General features: G+C 41.1%; 1 protein-coding gene across 1 annotated transcript in view; it reads right to left on the bottom strand.

Moving 5' to 3' along the window:
* TTC6 (tetratricopeptide repeat domain 6) overlaps positions 1 to 27,068 on the bottom strand; it is a 119,920-nt gene that overhangs the window by 53,929 nt on the left and 38,923 nt on the right. The window contains exons 9-21 of the mRNA XM_018564481.1: positions 26,550 to 26,654; positions 24,630 to 24,734; positions 23,597 to 23,701; positions 23,204 to 23,237; positions 21,600 to 21,831; positions 16,487 to 16,964; positions 15,444 to 15,573; positions 13,108 to 13,283; positions 12,840 to 12,976; positions 10,074 to 10,243; positions 4,836 to 4,956; positions 1,970 to 2,120; positions 1,296 to 1,378 (exon numbers count right to left, since the gene is read on the bottom strand). Of these exons, the coding sequence (XP_018419983.1) occupies positions 1,296 to 1,378; positions 1,970 to 2,120; positions 4,836 to 4,956; positions 10,074 to 10,243; positions 12,840 to 12,976; positions 13,108 to 13,283; positions 15,444 to 15,573; positions 16,487 to 16,964; positions 21,600 to 21,831; positions 23,204 to 23,237; positions 23,597 to 23,701; positions 24,630 to 24,734; positions 26,550 to 26,654 (2,027 nt within the window). The remainder of the gene's footprint in view (positions 1 to 1,295; positions 1,379 to 1,969; positions 2,121 to 4,835; positions 4,957 to 10,073; positions 10,244 to 12,839; positions 12,977 to 13,107; positions 13,284 to 15,443; positions 15,574 to 16,486; positions 16,965 to 21,599; positions 21,832 to 23,203; positions 23,238 to 23,596; positions 23,702 to 24,629; positions 24,735 to 26,549; positions 26,655 to 27,068) is intronic.

Raw genomic sequence — 27,068 nt, 5'->3', positions numbered from 1 at the left:
TAAAAAAAATAAAAGTCACAAACAAAAAAAGTTTAAAAAAATAACAGGTCACAAATAAAAAAAAGTAACCCCCCCCCCAATGTTTAAGTCCCCCCACCTTCGTTTACGCACATTTAAACGTAAATATGCGTCGCATGCGCCAGCACGCGAAAATGACAATTGCGCTACACATGTTACATATCGCCGCGAACGTCGCAGTGAGAGCAATCATTTTAGGGCCATCAATCACTGATAACACTAAACTGATGAGCGGTAAAAGCTTTTAATGCGTCGCCTATGGCCAATTTTGGGTAATGTAGTTTTTTTGAGGTTTCGCGCGCGTGCACAATTTTAAGGCTTGACATGTTTGGTGTCCCTTTACCCGACAGCGCGCAACCATCACAAGACAAAAGTCTTGCGATGGTTGTAAGGTGTATGCCCAGCCTTAGGAGGCTGGGAGTTCTTGTAGAGGCCCTAACAAGCTAGCTAGCTTCAGCTGGGCTTGTTATCTCCAAAGCCTCCAGCACTCTCAGCACTTCCCCCTAGTGGACAACCTTCAGTATAACACCAGAATCTGGCATATACATCTATGCCACACTGGCTAGATCCAGGCGCTTTAATCTGCCTGCTGCCACAATATCTAGTGGAAACGTTATTAGCATATGAGAAAAGTAATGCCTTTTGTAGGTTTAATTTATTCACTTTTATATAATTTCCATTTAACTGTATTGATGCTTAACTACACACATCCTAAATGCTAAAATAATTCATATAAATTGAAATTTGTGACTTCTTTAATAATCCGTTAATAGACCTCTTGCACCATCTAGTGGTAATTTATCATAACTACATCTTACATAATCTGGATTCCTCATATCTGCTGGTAAACAAGAATTTTGTTTATTTTACTAAACTTTATATTTTACTTTTTGTATACAATATTATGGGAATCTTATTTGGTCACATGACATCACAGGTCCTCCTCCTTTGGCAGTGAGGGGGTCCTGAATGCTACAGGGAATGGCGTTTTGGTACCAATCTCTGCAGCATTTTCTGTTATATAACACACATTAGATACCCAATTGTTTGTAAAAGGTCAGCGTTTGGCCTTCAGGTGATAACCAGTCCACAAGAGTGCACTTCTGCCTTTTTACCCCATATTTTCTATGTTTTATCTAAGCTAAGGAGTACAAGGGTCCTAGTCATGTCAAAATTATAGATATACATTATTTTGTTTATATTTTAACTGCTTATAACTGCTTACTCACATATTTCTACAGTAATTAGATTTTGTTATGCATTTAAGACATACTAACCGAATTATGTATGGTTCTTGGGAGTCTGGACGCAGATGGATGGCACGGGTTATATCCTTTAAAGCATTACGCAAATCTTTATGCTGTGGATTATAACATGAGCACATCATAACCATGCAATAAATAACACATTACGTAGTATTTTTTTTAATGCAGAACTCCAGATGAAATAATAAGATAAAAATGAATAGCACATCAAAAGTTAAAATGTAAAAAAAAACGTTTTGCTATAATATTCAGCTTTAATTCAGAGACTCCACAGTACTTTTTTCTGCCATTAGATGTCCTCAGTATGATGGCCAGCATCATTCCATCCATTTCCTCTAGGCCCAGGTCCTCTTGGGCCCTGCTACAGCCTGTAGCTGAAAGAGAAGAAGCCCAGTGATGTCCTCTCTTCATATCAAGAGGTTGATACCAGGTCAAATGTAGATACTTACACTGCTTGCATTTAATGATGTATTAATGACTAAAGAAGTGAGTTCATTATGCTGGAGTTCAGCTTTAAGTAATATTCAGCAATATATTTTTGTATTATTGTAAAAAGGTATTACTGTCTCAAGTATCATGTTGAAAGAGATCTCTGGATACATTTCTATTTGTGGAAATTAAATTGATCTCTTGCAGTACAAAACAGGGTTAGGTACAAAGTAAAAAAAATGAAATATAACAGGTACCTGTCTGTAAGCTTGTGCCCTGCATAGATATGCTCTAATACAGAGAGGATCAATGTTTATAGCGGAAGAGAAGTGATGGACCGCTTGGGAAAATTGCCCTTGATGCAAAAGACAGATCAGACCTAGATTCACATGTGCCACAGCCACAGTCCTGAGAAAAAACAGTAAAAGTATCAGAAACAGTATAACACAAGGCCAGAACTATGCTACCATGTAAAAAAAGTTACCAATACAGGACAAAACTTTGTCATTGTCCAGAAAATAGATCCACACTCACCTGCATAGCCACCACTTGTGACAGGTATATAAGTGGTCTATCATGCCATGGGATTTGTCTGACAAAAGGATGTGGTTGATAATGCATTTCATATGCATTATCAATCACATCCTTCCCTCTTTTCATTAAGTAGAAGGGATTAGACTATTACTCTGATATTTTGCAAAAAGTAGGAAAAACATTTGTGAGTGATAAGAAGTGTTGCTGATGTCCAAGACACTTTGGTATCCCTAAAGCCTAATATTGGGTATTTTCTTGTGCCTTCACTTAACCTTAGACCCCCCCTTATTATATAAATTCCTTGAGTTAGCCCCATAAATACAAATCATAGGGGTTGAATAAGAGGGTCTTTACACAAGCACTGTGCAGAATATAAATACAACAACCTTTATTACATAATTTATATAACAAGTAAAAACCTTCAAAATTGGTCTGTACATATTAAATAGACAAACACATGTAAAAACTACAGGGGTGTGGAAATGATTGAAAAAACTACTTGTCCAAGGACTAAAGCGGGGGCCGAATCTACTTGTCTCTCATGACAATCTACTTGTCCTGATACAAAAAAAATAATGTTAACCAAAACCGTATTTAGTAGTGCTAAGAAGCACTTCTCATTGGTCAGTGCCGTCAGGTGACTGCGTTGACCAATGAGTGCTTGCAATTTGCGAGCGAAATTCAGAATACATGGAACAGGTACAGATAGTACACCCGTACTGGTGGACGGGAAGGATCGGTCGCCGAAAGGTAAGTATAGTGGGAGGGAGATTTGTGCGGGTAATTCCATTTTCCCAAATTACTTAGGAAAGTGAATTTACCCTTTAGGGTTGGTGCAGACTTGGGGATTCCCAGGACGTGCGATCGTGTGTGGTTGCATACAGCGGTTGCATCCGCATGTATGGGGTTACATCTGCGTGGCAATCGCTGAAAAAAAGGTAGATGTACCTATTTTCACGACATGCACCGCGCAGTGTTTTCAACTGTGATCGTGTGGGATCGCCCGGGCGGTGTTGCAGCAGGAAAACGCGTAATCTGCCTGGCACGACTGGGGTGCCATTAGGAAATAATGGCACTGACAGCACGATCAGTGGTGGTGTGCGATTCCGTGACCACCCAGCCATCCGCTCGGTTTCATGCACGATGACCGGGCAGTCACGGATCGCACACTCCTGCCGATCGCGCTGGCAGTGCCATTATTTTCTAATGGCACCTCAGTCATGCCAGGCAGATTGTGCGTTCTCCTGCTGCAATACCGCCCTGCCCGAGCAGTTGCACACGAGTGCAGTTGAAAACACTGCGCGTTTATTCACATGCAGATGGGGGCAGCGGGGCTGGTTTTCATTTTTTAAATGTTTATTTACTTTGTAAACATTTTTCATGTTTTATTATTTTTACTTTTTTCATATGTTTTATTATTTTTACTTAATCGCCTTTTTATTTTTTACATTTTTATTTAGTTAAATTTTTAATTATTATTTTTTACTTTTTCACAATTTTTTTTAAAAACTTAACTGTATTGCTATCACACAGGGAATAATAATCCCCTGTGTGATAGCATTTGGAGGTGACAGTTACTCTTTATTGACCCTGTCACCTCCAACACAGGAGTTCTAGCACAGCACTGTACTAGAACTCCTGTGACGGGAACGAGCAGCGGCCGCCGGGGACAGAGGTTGAGGGAGGTGACAAAGCCTGTCACAGCTCCACCGTCCGTCTTTGTCACTGCTCTGTCAAGGCTCCAGTAGCAGGGCTAAAATAGTGAAAAAAACACTTGCCTGGCGCCCGGAATTACATGTCCCGGGCGTCGGGCGATACAAATTCCACCCCTGAACTATAGTGGAACCTCTCTCAACAAACAAATAGCATCTTTGTCTCGGCATGACTACTCATGTCTTCTCAAATATATCCATGCCATGGTAATGAAGGATGCACTCTTTTTCCAAACAGTTTTACTATGTTGCAGTATAATGTCTGAAAGTTAAACACATTTGTAACAACACAAAATTGTATCACCACTTATCAATTATTTGTGAGGCTAGACCGTTGTCCAGCACAACATTCAATGATGTTAGCATGCGACTCAGCATACATACCCCAGCAATACACTCATATGGTTATAATCCACAAAACTTCCTTGTAACTTCTCGCCATTCTTACAGTTTAAAGAGCAGGTCAACTTGGCTGTTGAATTGGAGGCAGGACTGGGCTATTTATGACCAACTTTCCAATATTTTGCTTTTAATTTGGTTTTGATTGATTTCTGACTTGGGCTGGCAAAAAGGGAGCCGTAAAGCATAGTCACTGTGCAGTGCTGCTAAGACATAAATACTTAAATAGAGCTGATTAGCATAAGAAATAAATAATTATTTTCTATGCACCTCAAAACCATCTAGTAGTCATAATGCAGTCTTTTCCTGACATTACAGTTGACTTAGAGAAAATATACTAATAATGTTTGTTGTTGCCTCCATTCGCAAGGAATGACCTTACATGGACAGGACATCAGGGTCCGCATTTTTTTAAATTTTATAAATACACCCTATAATGTACTTGTAATACAACAGACCAAAAAAGACCACAACATACCTATCCAAAGCCAGTACATGTTCAAAGTCAAATGCAGCCTCAGACCACAGTCCTAGGTCTGTGTATAGAATACCACGCTGAAGAAAAGCATTCAGATTTTCAAACTCATCAAAAAGAAGCACTGAAGGGAACAGAAAAAAAAATGCTGACATTGGGTAGAACAAATACAAACAACCAGTGTTCCTAAAGCATTATCAGTCACTTAAATTTGATATAAGTATAGGTGGCTCATACTGAGCATATAATGAGAAAGTGCATAAGAAGACGTTACTTTGGTGAAAAACGTATGTCTAATCAATCAGTAGCTCAGAAGATAAAAGCAAATGAATTTAGACACAAACTATGTTTTTCTATAAAAGATAAACTTAAACTTGTTAAATATATAATGATAAAAAGCCGCAAAAGTCCATTGCCCTGGGAAAATAACTGCAAGACTTTACATTTCATTTCCACCTTAGATAATATTTCTTACCTTTCTAGTTGTTTCTTTAAAGCAGGGCTATACATAGGACTATATTGGCAACTTCTATTGTTTTGAATAGTTGGCAATATGCAATTTGGGGACAGACAGAGGGACAGTTTTTTTTTGTTTTTTTTAAGCGTTGCCATACAATGAGATCTTTAACCCTTTGTTAAGACAGGCAGTGTTCACAACTAGCTCACAACTTTTAATGAGATCTGCAAGAACAGTACAGACAGAGATAATTATCGTAATTATGATTATCCAGTCCTCACCTTAACATTACATAGAATGAGAAAGCTAAAGTAAGATTTATCAGCAAGTAAAAAGATAAGCAGCAATTTTTTAATGTTTTTTTGTAAAGTGATGCAATGTGAACATGTAAAAAAAAACAAAGTAGGCGTTATTCTTATTTGGCTGCAGAAGTAGAAATACACTTTAATTCCTATGTATAGTTCACATCAATTTGGATAGTAAATAGATCAAAGGTAGGAAGGGTAACACATGGTTTAGCAGCCCCCAATGGATCAGGGTTATCCATACACCAAATAATGAGGGCAAAGCAGAGCAAAGGTGCTAAGACCTCATGCATTTAAAAAAAAAATAGTTCAAATATAAAAAAAAGAAACAAATTGCACTCAGATTAGAATGGTGGGAGCAGCCTTGGGGTGATATAGTAATGGCCAACAGTCCATGACCAATGGCATGGATTACAGTCATATTTCCTGGCTGTGACTATCCTCCAGTAAGAGTATTGAGCAAGTGTCTGGTTCTTGCAAAGAGAACACAAAGACAGCACCTGAACCTGGTGTAATAATATTTATTAAAGAAATATTAGTATCCAAACATCAAACTACTCACAAGTTCCATATAGTAAACCTGCATTAAAATTTCCAGTATAGCTCACAGAGGTCCAAAGGTCTGACAAGAATCTGGCAACCAACAGAGGTAAATAGGGCTGAAAGCAGCTAACGTGTTTCGGGGGTGATCCCCCCTTCCTCAGAGCTCTCAATAACATAGAAAGTAATGTGTATATAGATATAATAACAAATGCCATTTCCCCTAAGATCGGAAGATCAATCCATATGGGGAAAGTTGTGACACTTCCCTGAACCACCCCCATGATCCAATACTACAATCATAGCAGCTTGGATGAACAGCCAATGAGCACTGAGAGACTTGACTGTGTACAGGGACTGTAACTAAAATGGTAACAACGTTCTGCAAGTATTAAATAGACAACAGAATAAAGGAGAAGCAGCAGACTGCCTGATGGAAGAAACTGCAGGCTGAGACACATCCCACTCCTCCGGACACCTTATACCCTTACTTTTACAGTGAGCATAAGCCAGCCAATCAAAACTGAATGGACGGGGCCCTGTCCACATGACATACAAGAAGGAGGTGGTAAAACCTAAGAGAGCCAGGGGAAGGGGTGTGAGCAGCAACAACAATGAGTCCTGGCCTGAACCTTAAGTCCAGACTCGTTCCCCTCCTGGAAACTAACTGAATAGTGCAGAAGGAGTGGGCCCATGCAGAGTGGAGTGGGGTGACTTTGGGAGGCCGTACCGCATCATTAAGACAACCGGGATGCTAAGAACTAGCTAGACCTGGTCAGTGTCACTTTCCCCAGCCCATACTTATAGGAGAAACTTAGCTAGAAGATATATTTAAAACATACACATAAACATGATATAACAACAAAAAAGCTCATGCAACATAAAAACCAGAGTGAAAGTGTGATTGTAAATTAATAACTTATTAAATTGTTAGATTATTAAATTGTTAAAAAACTCCTTTAATGCCTTAGATTATAAAAGCACCATAAGTTCTAAAAAGTTATAAAATTATTTAAAATAAATGCATTGCTATTGGCTATTTCAATTTGCAATAGCCAATAGTAAACTAGCATTGCACCCGCCCTCTGTTGATGGACCTGATGGAGAACTGCAAAAAGAAAAAGCAGTGTTTCTCTCCTGGGCGGCCAGGAGCGGGAAACTCCCGGAGCGCCCGGGAGAGTTTGCTGTCTGGAGATCAGTGTCCCTGGTTAGTTGGTAATCAGGGACGGGAGCTGTACGGGCTATTGTGAATAGCCCGTACAGCAGCCCTTCAGTTCTACTGAACCGAAGGGGTCCTGGGGCTGAAGCTATGGCTAGATCCTTCGTGAATAGACCCCTATGTTTCAATAAGGCATAACGAATGAGGTCACTATTGTATCATTTGTCCAGAATTTTTTTGCTGAGTATTTCGCCTTGGGACAAATATTCCACATCTTTAGCGCACGTGCGTCCGAGCCTACAATATTGTCCATCTGGGTCATTTCTAATCCACATAGGGCGGTGCCCGCTCTCAACGTGCAGATAGGAGTTGCCTGCCAAAGGCTTGAAGTGCGTTCTGGAGGTTATGACACCGTTATCATCATCATAGGTCCAGGAATATTATATTTTTGTCATCTATGACATGTGTGAAATTAATACCAAATGGATTATTGACACAATATTAATTACATTCAGACAAAATGTCCCTATCTTCATCCCAGATGACCAAAATGCCATCTATATAGCAGGCGCAGAGCACCAGATTTGCCACAAAAGGATTGTTATGCCTGATGAAGAACTTTTCACAATATTCCATAAAGAGATTAGCATAACTAGGGGCAAATCAGGCGCCCAAGGCGGTTCCTTTAGGCTGAATATAATGGTTGTCCATAAAATAGAAATAATTGTGGGTAAAAACTAATTGTATGGCCTCTAAGAGGAAGTTGGCTTGTTCAGAATCCATGGTTTCAGAAGCGGAAATAAAATGTTGTACAGCAGACAGACCTATGTTCAATAGAAGTGTACAAAGAAAGAAACATCCAGAGACACCCAAAGATACCTAGTGTTCCATGTATAATGCTGTAAAATATCCAACATATGATTGAAGTCTCGAATAAATGCAGGATGATCACACCCCAGTGCCCAAAGCCTGTTTAAATAGGTGGCACACGTTATCCTTAAATTCTTTATTGAGATCTTTGGAGAGTTCTTTATATGTGTTTGTATCAGAAAGAAGTCTATAGGCCTCCTGAAGATAATCCAGCCTGTCTTGGAGCACTAGGCCCCCTCATTGTTGGCCTGTCAGAATATTTATTCTCTATTGGACTTCAAGACATGTGTAGCCTGCTCTGGTTTTTCACCGGAGGATGTTCATCATCCTTATATGAGTGCAATATTGTATTTTTTATTAGGAAAAAATCTATTTTAAAGCATGAGGTCTTGAACCCATTGCCTCTTGACCCCGAAGCCTCCCTATTGTTCTTTTACTGTGATATGTGGATTCTCTAGTCCAGGGGAGCCCACAATTTTTAATCTGGAGATCTACTTTGCAAATGATGAGCTCAATGAGACCTACCAACGAAAAAACACCTGCATTCTGGGGCGGGAGGGGGCATAGCAGTGCATTGTAGTCAATGGCACGGCAGCCACGCCCCCAGTGCAATCGCCGAACCAGGAATGCAGGCACATTAGTGCTTCCGTTCCGGTCCAGTGTGATCTGCAAAAATGCTGCATTTTTGCAGATCGTGCTGGACCGGAACACACGCATTAATGTGCATGCGGTGCGGGTGAGGGCTGGGGGCGTGGCTGTGGTGCCATTGACTTCAATGCACCGCCACGCCCTCTCCCGCCTCTGAATGCAGGGAGCCGGCCGGCTTGCGTTCCAATGTGTTCTAGAGGCCGAACAGTCTGGAACGCAGACTTTGTGGTGTGAACCGGCCCTCTCTTCTCTCTCTCCTCGCGCTCTCTCCTCTTTTATCTCCCCTGTTTCTATCTGCTGTCTCTTCTCTCTCTCTCTGCTGTCTCTTCTCTCACTCTCTCTGCTGTCTCTCTCCTGTCTTTCGTTTCTTACCTCCACTGCAGCAGCTTTCCAAGTCTCCTCTCCTTTCTCCTTCCCGTCTGCGGCGTCTGAGACATTCAGCCGCACAAGCACCGCGGGAGGACAGGGACACAGGTCAATGAGCCGATCGCGATCTACCAGTGTTCGCGATCTATGTATGTGTTTGTGTGTTATTTAAGCTTTGGGCTCAAAAGAGGTTGTTTTCAGAACTAACAGTTCCAGTGCTTCACATGGTTCCAATTATGGTTATATTTAGAGAATTAAATGGGTTACATTGTGGGGTTAGGGTAAACCAAAAGTATTAGGTTAAGGTGGAAGTAAGGGAACTTTTTCTTTTAAATGCTGATTGGCAGGCTTTTTATGGCAGAAGAGACTGCGCTAGTCTCTTCTGTCATAAAAGCTCCTTTCTCTCATTCAGCATTTTTTGATAAGTGTATGCTAAGCCACACATGAACACTTCAGCGCACAGACCCGGCATGCCAAGATGAAGTAACTCTTGTGTGCATGCAAGTTACGTCATCAGGGCTTGGCTAATCAAGTAGCAGAAGACTGGAAACTTAGAAGAGAACCTAACTGAGGATGGAAGAGTCAGAGAGGGAGGATTATGGCGATGAAGGGGATTGGTTTGCCAGGTAAGTCTGCCATAATGTGCTAATATGATGCGCATGCTAGCACATTATGGCTTAAAGCTCCAGGGTTTTCGTTTTTTAACTTACTATCGCTTTAAGGTTAGGGTGGGGTCTATGGTTAAGTGTTAAGGTTAGATTAAGGATTAATATTAAGAGTTAGAGGAAGTTAAATTGTATTTTAAGTGTTAGGTTACATTTATGGGCTTAGGTGATGGCAAGGTTAAAGGTAACCTGTCATGAAACATTTGAACATAAGCATGGACATTTCTTTACCAGAGATGCTAAAGTCTTGCAGGGCGTTTTGTGGATAGCACTTGCGGAGCAAACATCCTCGGTAATAAAAAGTCATCCAGTTCTTGGGATCCAAATGAATGACGGCTGAAAATTCTTCTGCTGCCTCATTATAGCGGGACAGCTTGGTGTAAGCTCTTCCACGGTAAGTTCTGTTATACAGAAGTATTTAAATCGCATTAATCTGCTTTGGTCACAAGTCTACAAATGATCTCATCAATAAGACAGAAAAAGTTACAGGAAAAAATATTGTGTACTAATACAATAATATCCAGTTAATTATTTGACATTTTAGTAGACACTATTGTTTAGTAAATTGCCTGTAACTGTCTGTCTATCAATGCTCAAGTCATTCTGGAGCCCAAACCAGCTGCAATTCTCACCTAACAGTAACGAAAGCAAAGTACAATACTTTGATTGTTTCCTCTGTTCTATGGCTCACTTTTAGGGAGTTTTTTTCCAACAAGTCAGAACATTTCCTCAATTATTGAGGAGCTTTTCAGGCATCTTTTAACATCTCTGTCTCTACGTAAAGCAGACCTTCACTCTAAAACTCTACTCTAACCCACTGCAACCCTACACCTCTTCTCTGTTTGAAAACGAATGTTTTATGGAGTTTTCAATGAGCTGGTTGACTCATAGACATTCCATGTAAGAAGAAGCAGTAGAGGAGAACTATTTATATGGCTGGCTCCATGCAATAGATGCTCATCTGCATCCACTGCAGTATATACACAAAACCCTCAGGCTGAGATAAACTTACTATATTCCTAGAAAGCCTAAATGTTCTATAAATTCCAAAGTAACACATTTAAAATCAAATCGTCTATAAATTCCAAAGTAACACATTTAAAATCAAATCGTCCAGATGCAGAAAAGTTTGCAAATAAGCTCATTGGCAGTGGCAAGGTATCTCCCAAACAAAACAGGCCTCCCTTGTTGGTTAACCAGAAGTGCTTCAAAGTTCTGAAATAAAGGGTGTCGAACCAAAAGGTGAAAGAGTCCAAAAGTCCCTTTCATTGTTTACAATTTGATCATCAAAAAAAAAACAACGCTGTTTCTGCTGCTGTAAATGACAATTCAAGTCCTAAAGGAGGTCTTTTTATTAAATTATACAGAGATCCATTTGCTTTTAGCATTGGTTGACTCCAAACAAATCTGTATCCCTTTCCAAGTCCAAGTTCTGTGGGCATTGTTGTTGCCCACAGAACACGTTGGCTTTTTTCCATTTGATTGAATTGTGAGCAATTATAGTGACACTAAACTCAGGAGTTAAACCTTAAAAATACATTCAAGTATCTTAACTATTAACAATACCTCACCATTTTTGTGTATCACTCAGCAGTAGATCCTCAAATCATCTCTGAATTCATGCTGACACTGTCCTACTTTCTGGAGGGTGGCTACTTGTGTTCCCCATGGTCCCTGTGTGTGTTGAAAAGTAGCCACCGCTCTAAGCTCGCTCCCGTGATAAACTAAAATCTCAATGCAAAGAGTGAACTAAACATGAGACTTTAGTCCATCACAGGAGCAAGCTTGATGCGCAAAGGGACCATGGGGAACAAAAGTAGCCACCCCCGAGATGGAAGGTCAGTGTCAGCATGGATTCAGAGCTGATTTGAGGATCTACAGCTGAGTGATACACAAATGAGCTACATTTTTCTTAATAGTTAAGGTCCTTGAATGCATTTTTAAGGTTTAACTCCTGGGTTTAGTGTCACTTGAAGGCACGTTTGGACTCTTTCACCTTTTGGTTTGATGCATTTTCTGTAATATAGGTTAGTATTACAATGTAATATTTGCTCTCTATTATTGTAAGGGAATAAATAAACCAAATAGGCTACAGACCTGCTTTAAAGTTAATTCTTAAAAATACATTCAAGTACCATCATTATTAACAAAAATGTAGTTTATTTGTGTATCCCTCAGCTGTAGATCCTCAAATCATCTCTGAATTTTTGCTGACACTGTCCTTTCTTCTGGAGGGTGGCTACTTTTGGTCCCCTTTGGTCCCAATGTGTGTTTTAAAGTAGCCACCACTCCAAGATCACTCCCATGATATACTATAATTTCAATACAAATTAGCTTAATAAATGTGAGATTGTAGTCCATCGCAGGAGCAAGCTAGGAGCGGTGGCTACTTTACAACATACACAGGGGCCATGGGAAACAAAAGTAGCCATCCTCCAGAAGAAAGGACAGTGTCAGCATGAATTCAGACATGATTTGAGGATCCACAGCTAATTGATACACAAATAAGCTACATTTTTGTTAATAGTTAAGGTACTTTAATGATTTTTTTATATTTAATGCTTAAGTTTAGTATACTGTAACGGTTTTGCCAGTTAAAATGCAATTATATTTCCAGATAAAGTCTTCAGCAAGCACAACACACTCATATCGCAGAGTTATATGATCAGAGGTCCAGTATCTTTAGGCTAGCTTGTGATTAGCTGGAAGGAATTTTCCAAAGGTTTCTAGTTTTATATAGCATTGGAAAGTATTGCAGCATTTCTTATCCCAAACTCATCACAATTTAACTGTGCCATGTGCTGCACAGAAATTATGATTTTATGGCTGCTGGTAATGCGAGATATGGGAAAAAATTGGGGCCAAAAAAAGATGTAAATTTCAGGAAACACAAATTTGAATGGGGCATTTAGATAAGGGGCTCTATTCAATGATTTTGTTAATAGAGGTTAAAGCAAGAATTCTGATGCCCCCATAATCGATAGCCCAGGTGCTCACCTTGCCTCCACATGAGTAAAGTCCTGTTTGATGACAGCTGTGAAGTCCAGCACTGCTGCACTCCAGTTGCCGTTCTCAAAATAGTACAAGCCATGCTTCATCAGAGCATCCGTCCGACTGGGATTTTTAGAAAAGCACTGCAAGAATGAAAAAAAAATCTGTACGGCCAATTTATATCTTTATCATACAGGTCAATTAGAAACACTCTCCATACGGCATGTTTTTAGAATCAGTATACCGTATGATTATGTTAACTGCATATAAATACCTGAGCATAATCATCCATGGCTATAATAAGTTCATCCTGAGCCTCATACATTTGTGCTCGCCGGAAATAGATGTCATCGTTCGTTGGCTGACACTTAAGAGCTTGTGTATAGTTGACTATAGCTAAAGTGTAGTCCTTCTTCTGCTTGTATATCTCAGCTTTGGAAAGGTAGGCATCTGAATTGTACACAGAACAGCAGAAAGATGAATAATCAATGTTATTTAATTTGTAAGCATTTTTCCTGTTATTCCAGAGCAGTGTCTAGTATGGGAATCACTAAGACTCACCATACACGTTACAATCTGACCATACAATGTTTGTTCAATCAACCTCAGACTTACCAAAACATTGTAATATGAGGACCTACCTGGTCTATCCAATTCATTTGTATTCAATCAGGCAGGTCCTTGCAGTACATAGTTGTTGGAAGAACTAAAGGAGACTGTATAATCAGATTGTAATGTGGGTGGTGAGCTTAAGGCCAATGTCACACCTAGAATCCTGTTACTGATGACAACTATGCAGAATGGGACAAGACAGAGAAATACTGACCATTTTCTAGTGGGTCCCCACAGCGCTCATCGCCCGCTGCTAAACAGCTTCTGTGGAGGCACCCATGCGTGCTCGCGCCCGCGGTAGCTGTGTGCGTCCATAGACACACACAGCCCTGAGGCAGGCCATGCTCCTCCTCTCCTCCCTAAAGGGTAATTGACGGCAAATGGAGCCTATGGCTCCTCTGCCATAAGTATCCCCCGCCCATCCGCAACCAGGAAGTTTGGGGAATGGAGGATCGTTTCAGGGACTGGCAGTGGTGTCAGCGGTCTCACAGGTAAGTGTGGGGGGGACAGGGAACACAAAAAAGGTACTGGTCGTTTTTTATCTTAATGCAGAGAATGCATTAAGGTAAAAAACGACTAGTCTTTAATACTACTTTAAGGGTAAAATATGCCAAGGAAGGAGTCATGTCCAGCAGGAGTGACAATGTATGAGAAGCCATGCAGTAGTTTTAAAAACATAGAGGTGTGCGCCCTGGAATTTTGTTGTTTGATCAACTTACAATAGGATGATTTCTGGATTTCCATGTAGTAGCATGGCTGTTGTAATTGGTAAATATTAGTAAAGTATTTCACATGTCATTCTACTGGAAGAACTAGAAACATGCATTGTTGTGGAATATAGCGGATTGTATGAAATTGCCCTCTCCGACTATGTTCCTCTACAGTGCAGATCTGCTGGTGTGCAGGTGTGAAATATCACAATATCTGGGTGACATCACATCCATCTGCAAATAAGCGTGGTGATGTGCAATACTGTCTTTTACCGACAAAAGTTTTAATCACAACACCATGTGAGCTGTTTTACATGCTTTACATACATTTTAGCTCTCATAATAATTTTTATTTCTAAGTATTCAATTCACAAAAATGAATATCACATTGGTGGGATATTATTTATTATGTATATTCTCCTGCAACGGCTCCTTTTCCTGCTCTCCTCAATAAGCACCTCATAGAAACTCACAAGTAGGTTAGTAGTAGTATGTTAAGCAGCTGTAGAATAATTATTGTGAATGGACTTTGCATAAAGGAAATTGTGAAAACTGATAATATGCATTGAATTTAACAGATCCATACAATAAAATGTTAAAGGAGAACTATGGGGTCAGGGCTTTTCCCCATAGTTCTCCTAAGGCTAACGGGAAGACACAAACTAGCGTCCTCTCGTGACCCAAAGCTCAGTATACTGAGACGCCGCAGCCGGGACGGATCCCGACATTGCTGTTGAGATCCACCCAGCTGCGGGATTGACAGCTGGCTCTGTCTATCCAGAGGCAGAGCCAGCTGTGCCCGCCCCCTCTCCCGTACGTTCCGCCAGTCAGCGCTGGAGGATCTGACAGGGGAGGGGGGAATCCCTGCAGGAAGCCGTGAGTGACAGTCACAGCTCTCTGCAGGGATAGATCGAGAAGTGAGCGAGCGACGGTATGTGTTCGCTCACTTCCCAATCTACTGAGCCGACCTGTGACAGTTTCATTGTCACAGGTCGGCTCAGATTATGAGGCTGAGTGAAAATCACTTGCCTCCTAATTCTCCTTTAAGGTCAACATGTGCTGGAATAATATTTATTTTCTTTTTTAATGTTTAGGAGCAAAATCTGTACAATAATCATTTTGAATGGACATAAAGGAGGTTGTGCTGTTCACACCAAGAGCATTGGGCTGCAACAGTGCCCTATGCAGTCCCATGCTATTTGTGTGAAAGAGCTCTTAGTGAAAGCCTGCACAGTGAGCTCTCAAAGACATATATCAGACAAGGTACTGAATTGAGCAGAAGACTTACCTGCATGTGTTTTATTATATTTAATAATTAAGTTTAGGTCATCAAGAGCTTCATTTGTCTTCCCTTGCAGCAAGAAAATCAGATGTCTATGCCAATATGCATCCAGCAGTTGTGGCTCCTGTTTTATAACCTGTGAAGAGCGAACAATGTCCAGACAGTAGACGGATAATTTTATAAGTAATCCTGGACAATTACAATAGCTAAGGCTAAATATTCAAAATTTTAAATAATCCTAATCAGGAGAGGTTATGTTTAACTGTTTGCCGTCTGCCTGTTGTGAAAAAACGGACGGACGGCAAACTCCCATTGGCGGGTTGCCCTAAATAAACTGCCTTTTTTTTCTGTTTGCGCTCGTGCCCTCCTAGCGCACGTGCACGGGCAGAAAAAAACTGTCCACTGTAAACGTTACCGGCTGCTTCACATACAAGCGATATCAAGTTAACAAGAATTACAATTTAACCCTATCACAAGTTTGTGGCAAGTTATCCTTGCTATCTGGGAGGGAGGTCAGCATCTTCCTCCTTGCTGGCCTCGCTCCGACGTCTGAATGCGGAAGTGATGTGTAATACATCACTTCCGCGTTCACCTGTCATTCCTCTGGCTGCTATAGCCAGAGAAGAAGCTGATGAAGTAGATCTCCGCTTCATCAGCTTCTTTGGGGTTCCCCAGGTGACATTAGGGGTCTTAGAGACCCCTAATGTCTCCATAAAGAGGACCTGTCAGCGTGCCTGTGCTATCATATAGGGGATTGTTAGCCCCCTATGTGATAGCAAAAACATTAAGTGTAAAAAAAAAAATGAAAAAAGTAAAAAAAGAAAAGTCACATATAAAAAGTTTTTAAAAAACCCAAAATCTTTAAGTCCCCCACCCCCACGTTTACACACATATAAACGTAAATACACTGGTTATGTCCTTAAAATGACAGGCTTTTCATTTTTGCCTAGTGTCCATTTCTCCTGAGGGCAGCAGCATAACCCTCATCTTATTCAGAGCTCTGTCCCTCAGCAGACAATGGAGATGATGGACTTTTTTCTTCTTCTTACCATATCTAAATCTTGCAAGGCAAGACGTAGATTCCCTAGTTTTCTGTGCAGGGCACCTCTTCTACAGTAGTGGAATGAAGATGGTCTCTCTTGTTTCTCTATTAGATTTGTGAGATAGGAAATCTCTATCGCCACATCTTGCACAGATGCTGCTGGGTCCTCTACAAAGACAGGCGGTACTGAGTCCAGGCCTGCGGTCCATGGTGTCTCCTCCTTCTTTTCAGGATCAGGCTGATTCACAGGACCAGTTATATCGAAGTATTGTGCTTCATCTTTCATAGATGCCCGACTTGGAGGAAGAACTTCATCAAACCAGTTATTCCAAATGCCTCTCACCCATTCTCGAAGATCCTGGCCCTTCTGGGCACCACCCTGAGTCTTTATGAAGGATGAAAAATCTAACTGGTGAGGAAGACTGGAGCTCCTCAGATGCTGAGTGGGTCTTGAACCAATCGACATTCTTTCAATTGACACAGATCTGTATGGAAATAAAAAATAAGAAGTCAGGGCTGCTGCCTGGACTACCTTTTTCCCAGGGAAGGAGACCCCCATTTGAGCTACACCCCACAACCTATATTTTAAAAACATTTTAAAGTAATATTAAAGTCAAAAAGTTTTAAAGTGACACTAAGAATTTAAGCCTTAAAAATGCATTCAAGTACCTTAAAAGGAGAACTATGGGGTGAGTGAATTACAGTCATCTCCATAGTTAGAGCCAACATCTTACATTGAAAAACATACATACGAAAACATACCACCGCTCGCTCACTTCCCGATCATCTCCCAGAGCTGACTGCCTGCTAAATACTATAGCCCGTGACATACTGAGTTTTGGCTCACAGGAGGATATTAGTATATGTCCTCCCATGACCCTAAAGGAAACTATGGGGGGAAATAAGGTTAACACATAGTTCTCTTTTAACTATTACCAAAAATGTAGCTTATTTGTGTATTACTTGACTGAAGTTCCTCAGATACAGTAATCTCTGAATTCATGCTGACTCTGTCCTTCCTTCTGGAGGGTAGCTACTTTTGTTCCTCTGCATGGTTCCTCTGCATGCTGTAGCGGCCGCTCCAAGCTCACTTCTGTGATGGATTACAATTTCATATTTAGTTTACTAATTTGTAGTGAGATTGTAGTCCGTCACGGGAGCAAGCTTGGAGCGGTGGCTACTTAACAGCAGGCAGAGGGACTATGGGGAACAAAAGTAGCCACCCTCCAGAAGGAAAGACAGTATAATCACAAATTCAGAGATGATTTGAGGATCTACAGCTCAGTGAAGCACAAATAAGACACATTTTTGTTAATAAGTAAGGTACTTTAATGCTTTTTTAAGATTTAACTTGTGATTTTAGTGCCACTTTAAGCTATGTCAAATGCTTATTAAATCACTTACTGCTGAGCAATATTTCCTGCAGTTCCAGAGCTAGGCAATAGATTCCAAATGGAATTACCCAGCTCTACGCAGCCATTACAGGTCTGGGCTTTCCGATGTAATAAAAGGACACACTAGTCCATTACCCTGCCCCACCTACCTTGGAGGACACCATGGATCTCACCATTTGTTCTGACTGCCGCCTAAGGGGGAGAGATGTGCGGAACGCATGACTTCCTCTTCCATACTATTCTCACCTGCTGCTGACAACCCTTTCCGGATCAAGTCTGGTTGTGCTGAGGAGCCTGTGGAGATTGGGGCCACAAGCTTGTCCACCCAAGAAAAGTTCCGCGGGGACCTACAGCTCCAGTGCTCATCTGCGGGTGTTTCCCAGCTGCCAGTACTTAGCCATCACCTGGTGCTTCCTGGGAGGATATTTAAACCCTCCCTGCAGTCAGGATGATGGCTCAGTATTGTTTCCTGGGAGTCCTGAACCCTGTTTGAACCTTGTTACCTGTGAGTCCTGAACCCTGTTTGAACCTTGTTACCTGTGAGCCCTGTTGTTGGTTGTTGCTGTTAGTCTGCTGTGTATATTAAACAATCTATACATATATAACATACTTGCCTGGTCCGTATACCATACTTGCCTGGTTCGTGTGGTCACACGTGTTTGGTCTGCCTGTGTGGGTACCCGCGCAGGTGTGGGGTCACATGTGCCGGTATCCCTGACACCAACACACAAAGTTGGGCACGTGGCGAAGTACTCTCCTGGTCTGACTCCTGTTTCAGGTCCTGCCTACAGTCAACTGCTGTTGTTGCCTCTGAATACCACTTCTCTACCTGCTTGCTACTCTGACTTTTCAGATGTCTTTGCCACTGTCTTGCCCCCGCATAGGCCCTACCACTGTCCTATTGACAAATTACCAGGCACATCTCCGCCTAAAGGGGCAGTTTTACCCTCTGTCGGAACCTGAGACCCAAGCCATGTGGGACTATATTGAACAGAAAGTGTGGTATTTCATTCCTCCTTCCACTTCCCCTACCGGTGTGGGGTTTTTACTTTGTGCAGGAAAAGGATGCCAGCTTCTGCCCTTGCATCGACTACAGAGGACCTAATAAGATCACCATGTCTAACAGATATTCTCTGGCTTGAACTGTTCAGCTGTATACAAGGGGCAAAAATCATTTCGAAACTAGACCTCAAGGAGGCATATCATCTTATATGTTTCCACTCTGTGGATGAGTGGAAGTGGCCTTTAACACCCATGAGGGGCACTACAAATATTTAGTTTTGCATTTTGGACTGATAAATTCCCCCAAAGTCTTCCGTTAGCACCTGGGTAGATAAGTAGTAATTTACTTGAATGACATCCATATCTATTCCTCCCCTATTTGGAACACATTCAGCATGTCGCTTGGTCCTCTTCAAGCTGCAGCAGCACTACCTTTGTGCTAAACTTTCCCAATGTCTTTTCCACCAGACTCAAGTTCCCTTCTTAGGATACATTATCTCGGACAGCAGCATCTTCACGGACCCAGCAAACGTTCTACCACTACTTCAATGAACACAATTGTAAGTATTAAATGCCATTCAATGTTTAATCGGCTTCGTAAATCTCTACAGAAAGTTCATTACCTCACAGCTGAAGGCCAGAGCTGCAGCCAGCAACACAGACTGATAACAGGGGAGCGGAGCTGAGAGACATGGACCCAGCTGTTCAAAAACATGATGACTGCAAATGCTTGGGAAAAATATAAGGAAATATACTTTGCTGGGCAATGTATATTAATTTGATCTGGATTTGTGATTAAGTTGGAGAGTTTAATACTACTTTAACCTTATCTGAGTGTGTGAAGGCAGGGCTTAAAATGTACAGTTGGTGCCTAAAAGTATCCTTTAGTTGTTGTCAAAGGAGCTGGCACCTAAAAAATCCTGCTGGCTGTCCCAGTTTCTCATAAGAGAAACATATCAGCTGCTATTGCTGATCTCCTTCTTAAAATGCTAGCTACCTGACCATTAAGATGATCTTCCTGCACCAGGACAAGTATGTAAAAACAGACTCCAGGCTTTTCTCTGTTTTCTTCATATGTATACAGTACTAATTCTATCAGTAACTCACATTGTAATAAAATATACCTGCTTTGACAAAAATATGTAGAATTCTATTGCCGACTTTTCTTTTTGGAAAAGGGTGGCTACCCGGCTGTCATGCTAATCCACTGGCTTTACTACTTACTGAGTCCTGACCCACAGCAAGCATGCAGTTCAGGAGTTGTGAAACATCACTGCAAGACAGTCCGGCAGCTAGCATTTTCAGAATAGGTTCAGCAAAAGCAGCCTCCATATTTGTCTCCCTACAGTTGGTGGGTCAAACTCAGGATAGAGTCAGAAGGCAAACAGCTCAGTAGGTCAACAGTGGCAGCCTTTGTGCTTCAAAACAGGTTTTCTTTAGCTGCCCCATTAAAGGTGGGCATGAAGACCTTGTGTCTAATAACAGTCTATGGTTCGCTATTATTTTGTGTGTCATTATACCTAAGTAAGCACACTCAATGCTTGATTTGATTTTGTACAAACAACTGCATTCAATGTAAATAAATTCAAAAGTTCACTTTTTAGCCTAGTTTCCTGAGTATATTTTATAACTGAATCTCCTAAGTGAAGTTCAAAAAACAAAGACACACAGGCCCATGTTACAAAGCATTACAACTCATAGCAGTAACCCACATTACCCACAGACTGCATCAAGGCAGGAATCCACTTACTTTTAAGATTAAAGAATAAGGTGTTAATGTATAGCCACCTTATGAAGAAAGAGTTCCAATATATGCTCAAAGATGACCCGAACAAAGGAAAAAGCTCCACAGTCCACGTGTATTGCAGGTGCAGGCTAAGAGCCCATCCATGCTCTGCAAATCCTGATACTTTGTAGTGAAAGCATCACACACCACTGACATCACCATGGATAAAAACTTTATCCAACTCCGACACACATACTGCTGCCCTTCCTACAGACTGCCCACAACTAACGTGTTTCACCCTTACAGGCTTAGTTTGAGTTGAATAAAGTTTTTATCCATGGTGATGTCAGCGGTGTGTGGCGCTCTCAAAAATGACCCCGTTCCCAGAAATCATAGTCCAGGTCACATCTGCTAGCTTATTTGCGCATGTTATATTGGGGAGGATAAAGTGGAGTTGCACATTTATGCAGACACAAAATCTGGTTTGTGCAACCATCTGGTTGATAGATATTCCTGACCTTGGTATTGCTGTACCAAGGGGGAGGGAGGTTCTTACCTTACTTCCTGTCCCTGTAGGCAGAGCAGTTGTCACCAGGATGAGAAAGCGCAGACATCAATTAAAAACACTGTCAGTAGTTCTAACCTTTCTCCCCCAATTTTTCTCTTTATCCCCTATTGAGAAATTTCCCATTACATCCTGTCCTTTTATAATGATAGGGATGAAAACAGAAATATAACAAAAGCTTTAACCCTGCCCTAGTCTATCCAAAATGAAATAATAAGTTCCGGCTAGAGTTGGGTTTTAAGAGCCATTCAAAGCAGAGAGTTCTAATATACATACTTCTGAAAAGTAGGAGTTTAGTACCTGCTATAACATTGCACACAAAGTTCAGTGAGCTCTGTGGAGCAAATATTGGGAATTACGATCATTCATAATCCAAAACTACTTTGCTCAGCAGCTTAGCCAAAGTCCTGTGTTATACGTCACGATAACTTACCTTTTCAAGGTTCGTGGTGGTCGGTTCAGCTCCTCTGATATCATTTTCAGCTTCTTTTGATCTAAGTGTCCTTTCTTCATCTTTGATTTCTTCCACTTAAAATGATTTAAGGTCAGTTGTGGAACAGCCGCCACCTCTGTGGAAGTTAACTCTTTTTCCTGGTCAATAAGCAAGGTTGTCTGTGCAGGGATGCCTGACAAAAGTTTGGGGTTCTGCTCCTCCATTTCTTCACCTGGACAGACAGTTACAGCTTCTAATTGCCTGAAATGTTGCTGCTTCAACGCTGCAATCTCTTTCATACTTGTCTGAAAATCTGCTAAAAAATGGAATTTACTTTCCCCTAAGATCGATATGTTTGGAGAAGATGCAGAGATTTTTTTCTGTGGGGAAAAAAGACAAAAGTATAAAATCTGATTGCATCTATGATGAATCTATTATGTGATGAGGGACAGTATTGCTCATAGTAACCAATTAGATTCTACATTTTAATGATATACAGTACCTAAAGACAGCAAAGAAGGTTCTGATTTCAGGCACTTTGGGATGAGTCATTATAACAAGGGAACTGAACATGGGAACTAAAGAGGAGTTTTACCAATAGCAATGTATAAAGGGTTCACCCTTCACTTTTAATGCAAACACACAGTAAGAAAAACTGTTTTTCTTCCACCAGGGGTCATTAGCACCGGACATATGTAGTAGACAAGCAGAGCCTCCCCGCAAGCTGGCCATACACCTATAGACTTTCTGAAGCTTTGCTATGGTCAGACGAAAAAAGTGCAACAGATTCCTCCATCTACGCTAAACTGTGTGGATGGAGGAATCTCCTGCTGGGCCAAGCTTCAGTATCTTGCTTGTTAGCCCCGCTGGCTGTCAAAATACCTGAACAATCTGATTGATTGAATGCAGGGATTGTTCAGGTATTTTGAGAGCTTGGCCCAATGGGAGATTCCTCCATCCACACAGCTTAGTGTAGATAGAGGAATCTGTTGCACTTTCTCCATCTGACCATAAAAAATCTGCAGAAAATCTACGTGTATGGCCAGCTTTAGACTTATAAAGTCATATTGTGGTCATGAAGGGGTTAAAGTGTATGCAAAGGCAAAACTTTCTCTGAAATTTTGGACTGACAAGCGGAATTGAAGAAGAATTTTATGAATGTTTTACGCATATGAACGTTTACGTGTCTATACGTCTGTGAACGCAAGCACTGTACGGACAATGACATGTTTTTTTTATGCAGGCCAGCAAGATCCTACATAGATGAGAGTCATTTACTTACGGCCATGTGCATGAACCCTCAAGGTTTGAGGATCAAGTGGGAACAAATTGGAAAATCAGAAAAGTCCCCGTTATATCGTTTGAAATAAAATACGCCTTTGCACATTTTGATTTCATTTACCTTTGGAGTAGATAATGTTGAAAAAACAATGTTTGGTAATGAATTGTGTCTTCGACATAAAACTCTGTCCTTTTAATGGAGAAAAAACAAGTGTTAGCTTAGTACTACCATACAGGCACTCTTTAAAGAAATACTGTCACCTTGCCCATTCGGTGCTAAGTGACGGTGTGTTTACAGTTCACCCCCTCCCATTTATACTTACCTCTCCAGCACCGCTCCTTCTCCTGCAGCCAGCACTGCAACATACCAGGTATGGAAGAGCTGGTGACCTACTGCCATGATGCAGTGCTCAGGCCAAGAGGGCAATCTCTATGCCAGAGCACTGTCATATGGCAGGTAATGAAATTAGTTCACCGCTCCTGCTGACCTCCGAAACCAACCAGCACCTGATGTTGGAGTTTAGAGGGAAGACGCAAAGGGGGAATGCTGGAGAGGCGAGTATACAGTGGTCTGGGGTATCTTTTACACAGACCCTTTCACTCTGAATGGACATGGTGACAGTGTCTCTTGAAGCTTATGTAATTTAAACATGGAGCAGCAGGGTTTTTTTTCTCAGTTGTAAAGGTAGTTGGACTGTATATACATTTGCATTCACCAGTGACACCCGGGTAACTAGTGTTTTCAGAAGGTGGTCAGCAATGACAGCCCATATATTTCTCTCAGCAATGGTGTTAGTGCTTTCAGATAAACAGTTCTTTTTCTGTAAAAGAAATGTGAACGGAAAGCGGTACTACACCCTCTTATCCTTTACAGCCAAGGGAGGTGACATCTAAGCCTCTATTTGGATTGCAGTTGACATAATGATGCACATGTTATCAGCTATGACACGAACCCTTTGAGGGCTTGAAAGTTTGGTGAGAGCTGAAAAAAGCAGACTGGCAACCGTGACAGATATTACTAAAGGCATGCCATGAAAGAAACTGTTTTGGGAGAAATTGGTGTTAAATTGGTTGGTCTGGCTCCAAGAAACATGGAGGTGCTATTGCTGACCTCTTCTAAAAATGCTAGTGGCCTGGCTGTCATGTTGACCTAATGGCTTGAATTCTTTTGGAGTCACTGACGCAGGAAATGTATATAGATCAGGTGTTTTGATTTCTCAATGACTTTACCTTCTGCATCCTTGTTGCAGATTAGTGGCTCATAGTGTACTGAAATTGGAGGATAAAAACAGCCAGGGTACTGGCACCTTCAGAAGGAAGAAATGGAAGTCCCTGTATGTCTCACAGCACAGGTTTCCCTGTATAGCTATAGCCAAAACTTACTTTATATCATTCTAAATGAAGGGGTGAAAGGATTACAATCCCCATCAGGTTTTTATACGCATGCACCTTCTCTGTTTGTCCTGATGACCACTATCACTAAAAAAAAAACCATTTGGGCTAAAGTCTCTCATTCTGAGCAGGAGAAACACTGGCAGACACAACAAAGAATGTATGATTAAATACCCATGAATGACAGCCGAGTCAGTAACTTCACAACTGTGTTCATATCCCGGTGCCAACAGCTTCTAAAGAACCATCTAGTATGTGCGAATTTGAAGTTATCAAGACTTGTAAGAACTTGTCTTTCAGTGTACTTTAAATGACCTCAGATTCTTATTAATAGAAGCCCTCACACCATGAAATTACCAGTTTTGCAAGGTCTTCTGAGTCCATATTCTCTTCGTCTGATGATTCACTGTCAGTCTTCATCAACAGTAATCCTTCAGTGACTTCTTGTTCATCTAAGCAACTCTGAAACACAACATTAATAGATCATATAGCTACCTTTCAACATCTCGTGGAGTCAATGCCAAGAAGAATCGCCGCAGTATTGAAGGCAAAAGGTGGCCCAACGAAGTACTGATGGGGTGGTCATAATAATCTGGCCACTCAGTGTATATGGATAGATAGATAGATAGATAGATAGATAGATAGATAGATAGATAGATAGATAGAAGCATTGTCTGTCAATGTAGAGGTGCAGTAGTGGCAGGAAGACGGTCTGTATCAGCAGTGAAAGGGTCCCTAAAGGATTAGAAATGATATCCCAAGAGAGGAGGCTGATTGAAAACAGGGGAGTCTTACCCACAAATAGGAAAGTTTCCCAGAGTAAATGCAGCCATACGAGGCATGCATGTCCAAGCCCTCCTGGCCTAAAACGCACAGGCCACAGAGCCGGATTTACTTTTGAGATTGACAGCTGATGGAGTGAGGAGGAACAGAGGTAGTCCCTACCTGGGCACATAAGAATAGTGTATCTGAGCTAAGAAAGCTGCAGTCTGTGTGTGAGCAGACTCGAGTTCCAGTCTGGTGACTAATAGAACCAGTTCAGAGTAGTACCCCCTGCTGAGCATCATCAGTACAAAAACTATGCAGGTGGAAAATATATCTGACAGCGTTTAAAGGGACCCCTAGCAACCTTTGAAGGAACCATGGTTAAGAAAACATGTTCTATAAACTAACTAAAAGTATTTCCTGTGCAGTGGTGACATCATGTGGACATTATTGGCAATGTGCATAATAAGATTTCTTTAAAGGGTTAGTGTACTTTAAAACAAAGTTATCCTTTTTGCCCCCCTGCCCTGACCAAACAGATTGGATCTCGGTAAGTATGCACCTGTGGAGGCAGGGGTGGGGATGCATCTACTAAGTTAAGGGGGAAGGGGAAGTTGGCAAAAAGAATAGGTGCACTTTGTCTGAAAGTGCATTTTTTTAAAGCTGGAGCTCAGGCAAACATAAAGACTCTATTTAATCCAGTTATATATTTAATACAAAATATTATCAACCTGCCATGTACAGCAGGATTGGTAGACTGAGGGGCAACATTTTCAGCCAAAGATGGATCTACTTATTTGCACAAAGCTCTCAGTCAACAGTTTCAACATGTTTACAGGAGGAAAGGCCAATGTACTGCTTCTCTTTTACTGTCCAAGCACTGGTGAAGGGCAAGTTGGTGATCACCAGACTGAATGAACACAATAAAATTCCTTTGGCTGGTACAACAGTTCCTGTATATACATTTTGTCACCTATTATAACTGTATATTGAACTCCAGGTCAGCTTTTACAGGCTGTAGAAAAGAGTTACTAGTGGCAACCTGCTAGAAGAAATTCAAATACAAAACCTACACATTTGATTTTCAATACTCATATTTCACTTTGGATAGAATACTATCTATTCATCTATTCAGGCAGAACTGTGATTTTGTACATGTAAGGTGTTGGAAAAACATGAAGTTGAAATAGTTTCAACCATGGACTAAACCAAAAGAAAGCAAGCAGACTATACTGCAACTCTCTGGCCAGCACTTCCCTTCCTCTACCTATATATCTATATATATATCAATACACCTCCACCTATATACCTATAATCTTTTGCTCTCGCTCATCATAGGAAACACAAGGAGCTGAAACAGGCCTACACATCTTTGTATTAGAGGAGGTCCAAAGAGTAGCAGGTAGATAGTTTTTCCACTTTTAATTGTGTCCCCTAAAATATGGAGCTATTCGTGGAATTATTCCACATATCCCATCCCAGCACTATACATTATTATTTTATCATCATTACCTCATATTGGGAGAACAATGTTTCCTGCATTAGAGACAGAGGGGCAGAGAATTTTGGAGGAGCTGGTGCCCAAAACATCTTCAGGGTTTTATGGTACAGGGATGCCTGTGAAACAACAGAAACATACAGTCACTGATGACTAATCACAGTAAAATATAAAGTGCCATCAACATACCACAATCCCAACAATGCTACATGTCATTTATGTTCATAATACATAATAAGGAAAATACATTATGGGGGTTATTGACAAAGTTGCCGAAGGCTATTCACTTCTGGCTTGTACGGCTGATTTCAGCCGTACATCGGCTAAAATCAGCCGTACATCGGCTAAAATCAGCCGTACATCGGCTAAAATCAGCCGTACATCTGCTGCCTTTGGCTGTGTTTTGGCTGAGCCGAAGTGCAGAAGGAGTTCAACTCAACTTCATAGGGGCCGAACAGCAGTAAGTGAATAGCCGAATGCCGCTGAGTGGCATTCAGCTATTGAAATAAATGAAATAAATAAACAAATTAAAA

This window comes from Nanorana parkeri, unplaced genomic scaffold (genome assembly GCF_000935625.1).
Source record: "Nanorana parkeri isolate BGI_ZX_2015 unplaced genomic scaffold, ASM93562v1 scaffold755, whole genome shotgun sequence".
Lineage (NCBI taxonomy): Eukaryota > Metazoa > Chordata > Amphibia > Anura > Dicroglossidae > Nanorana > Nanorana parkeri.
This window is presented reverse-complemented; position numbering and strand designations above follow the sequence as displayed.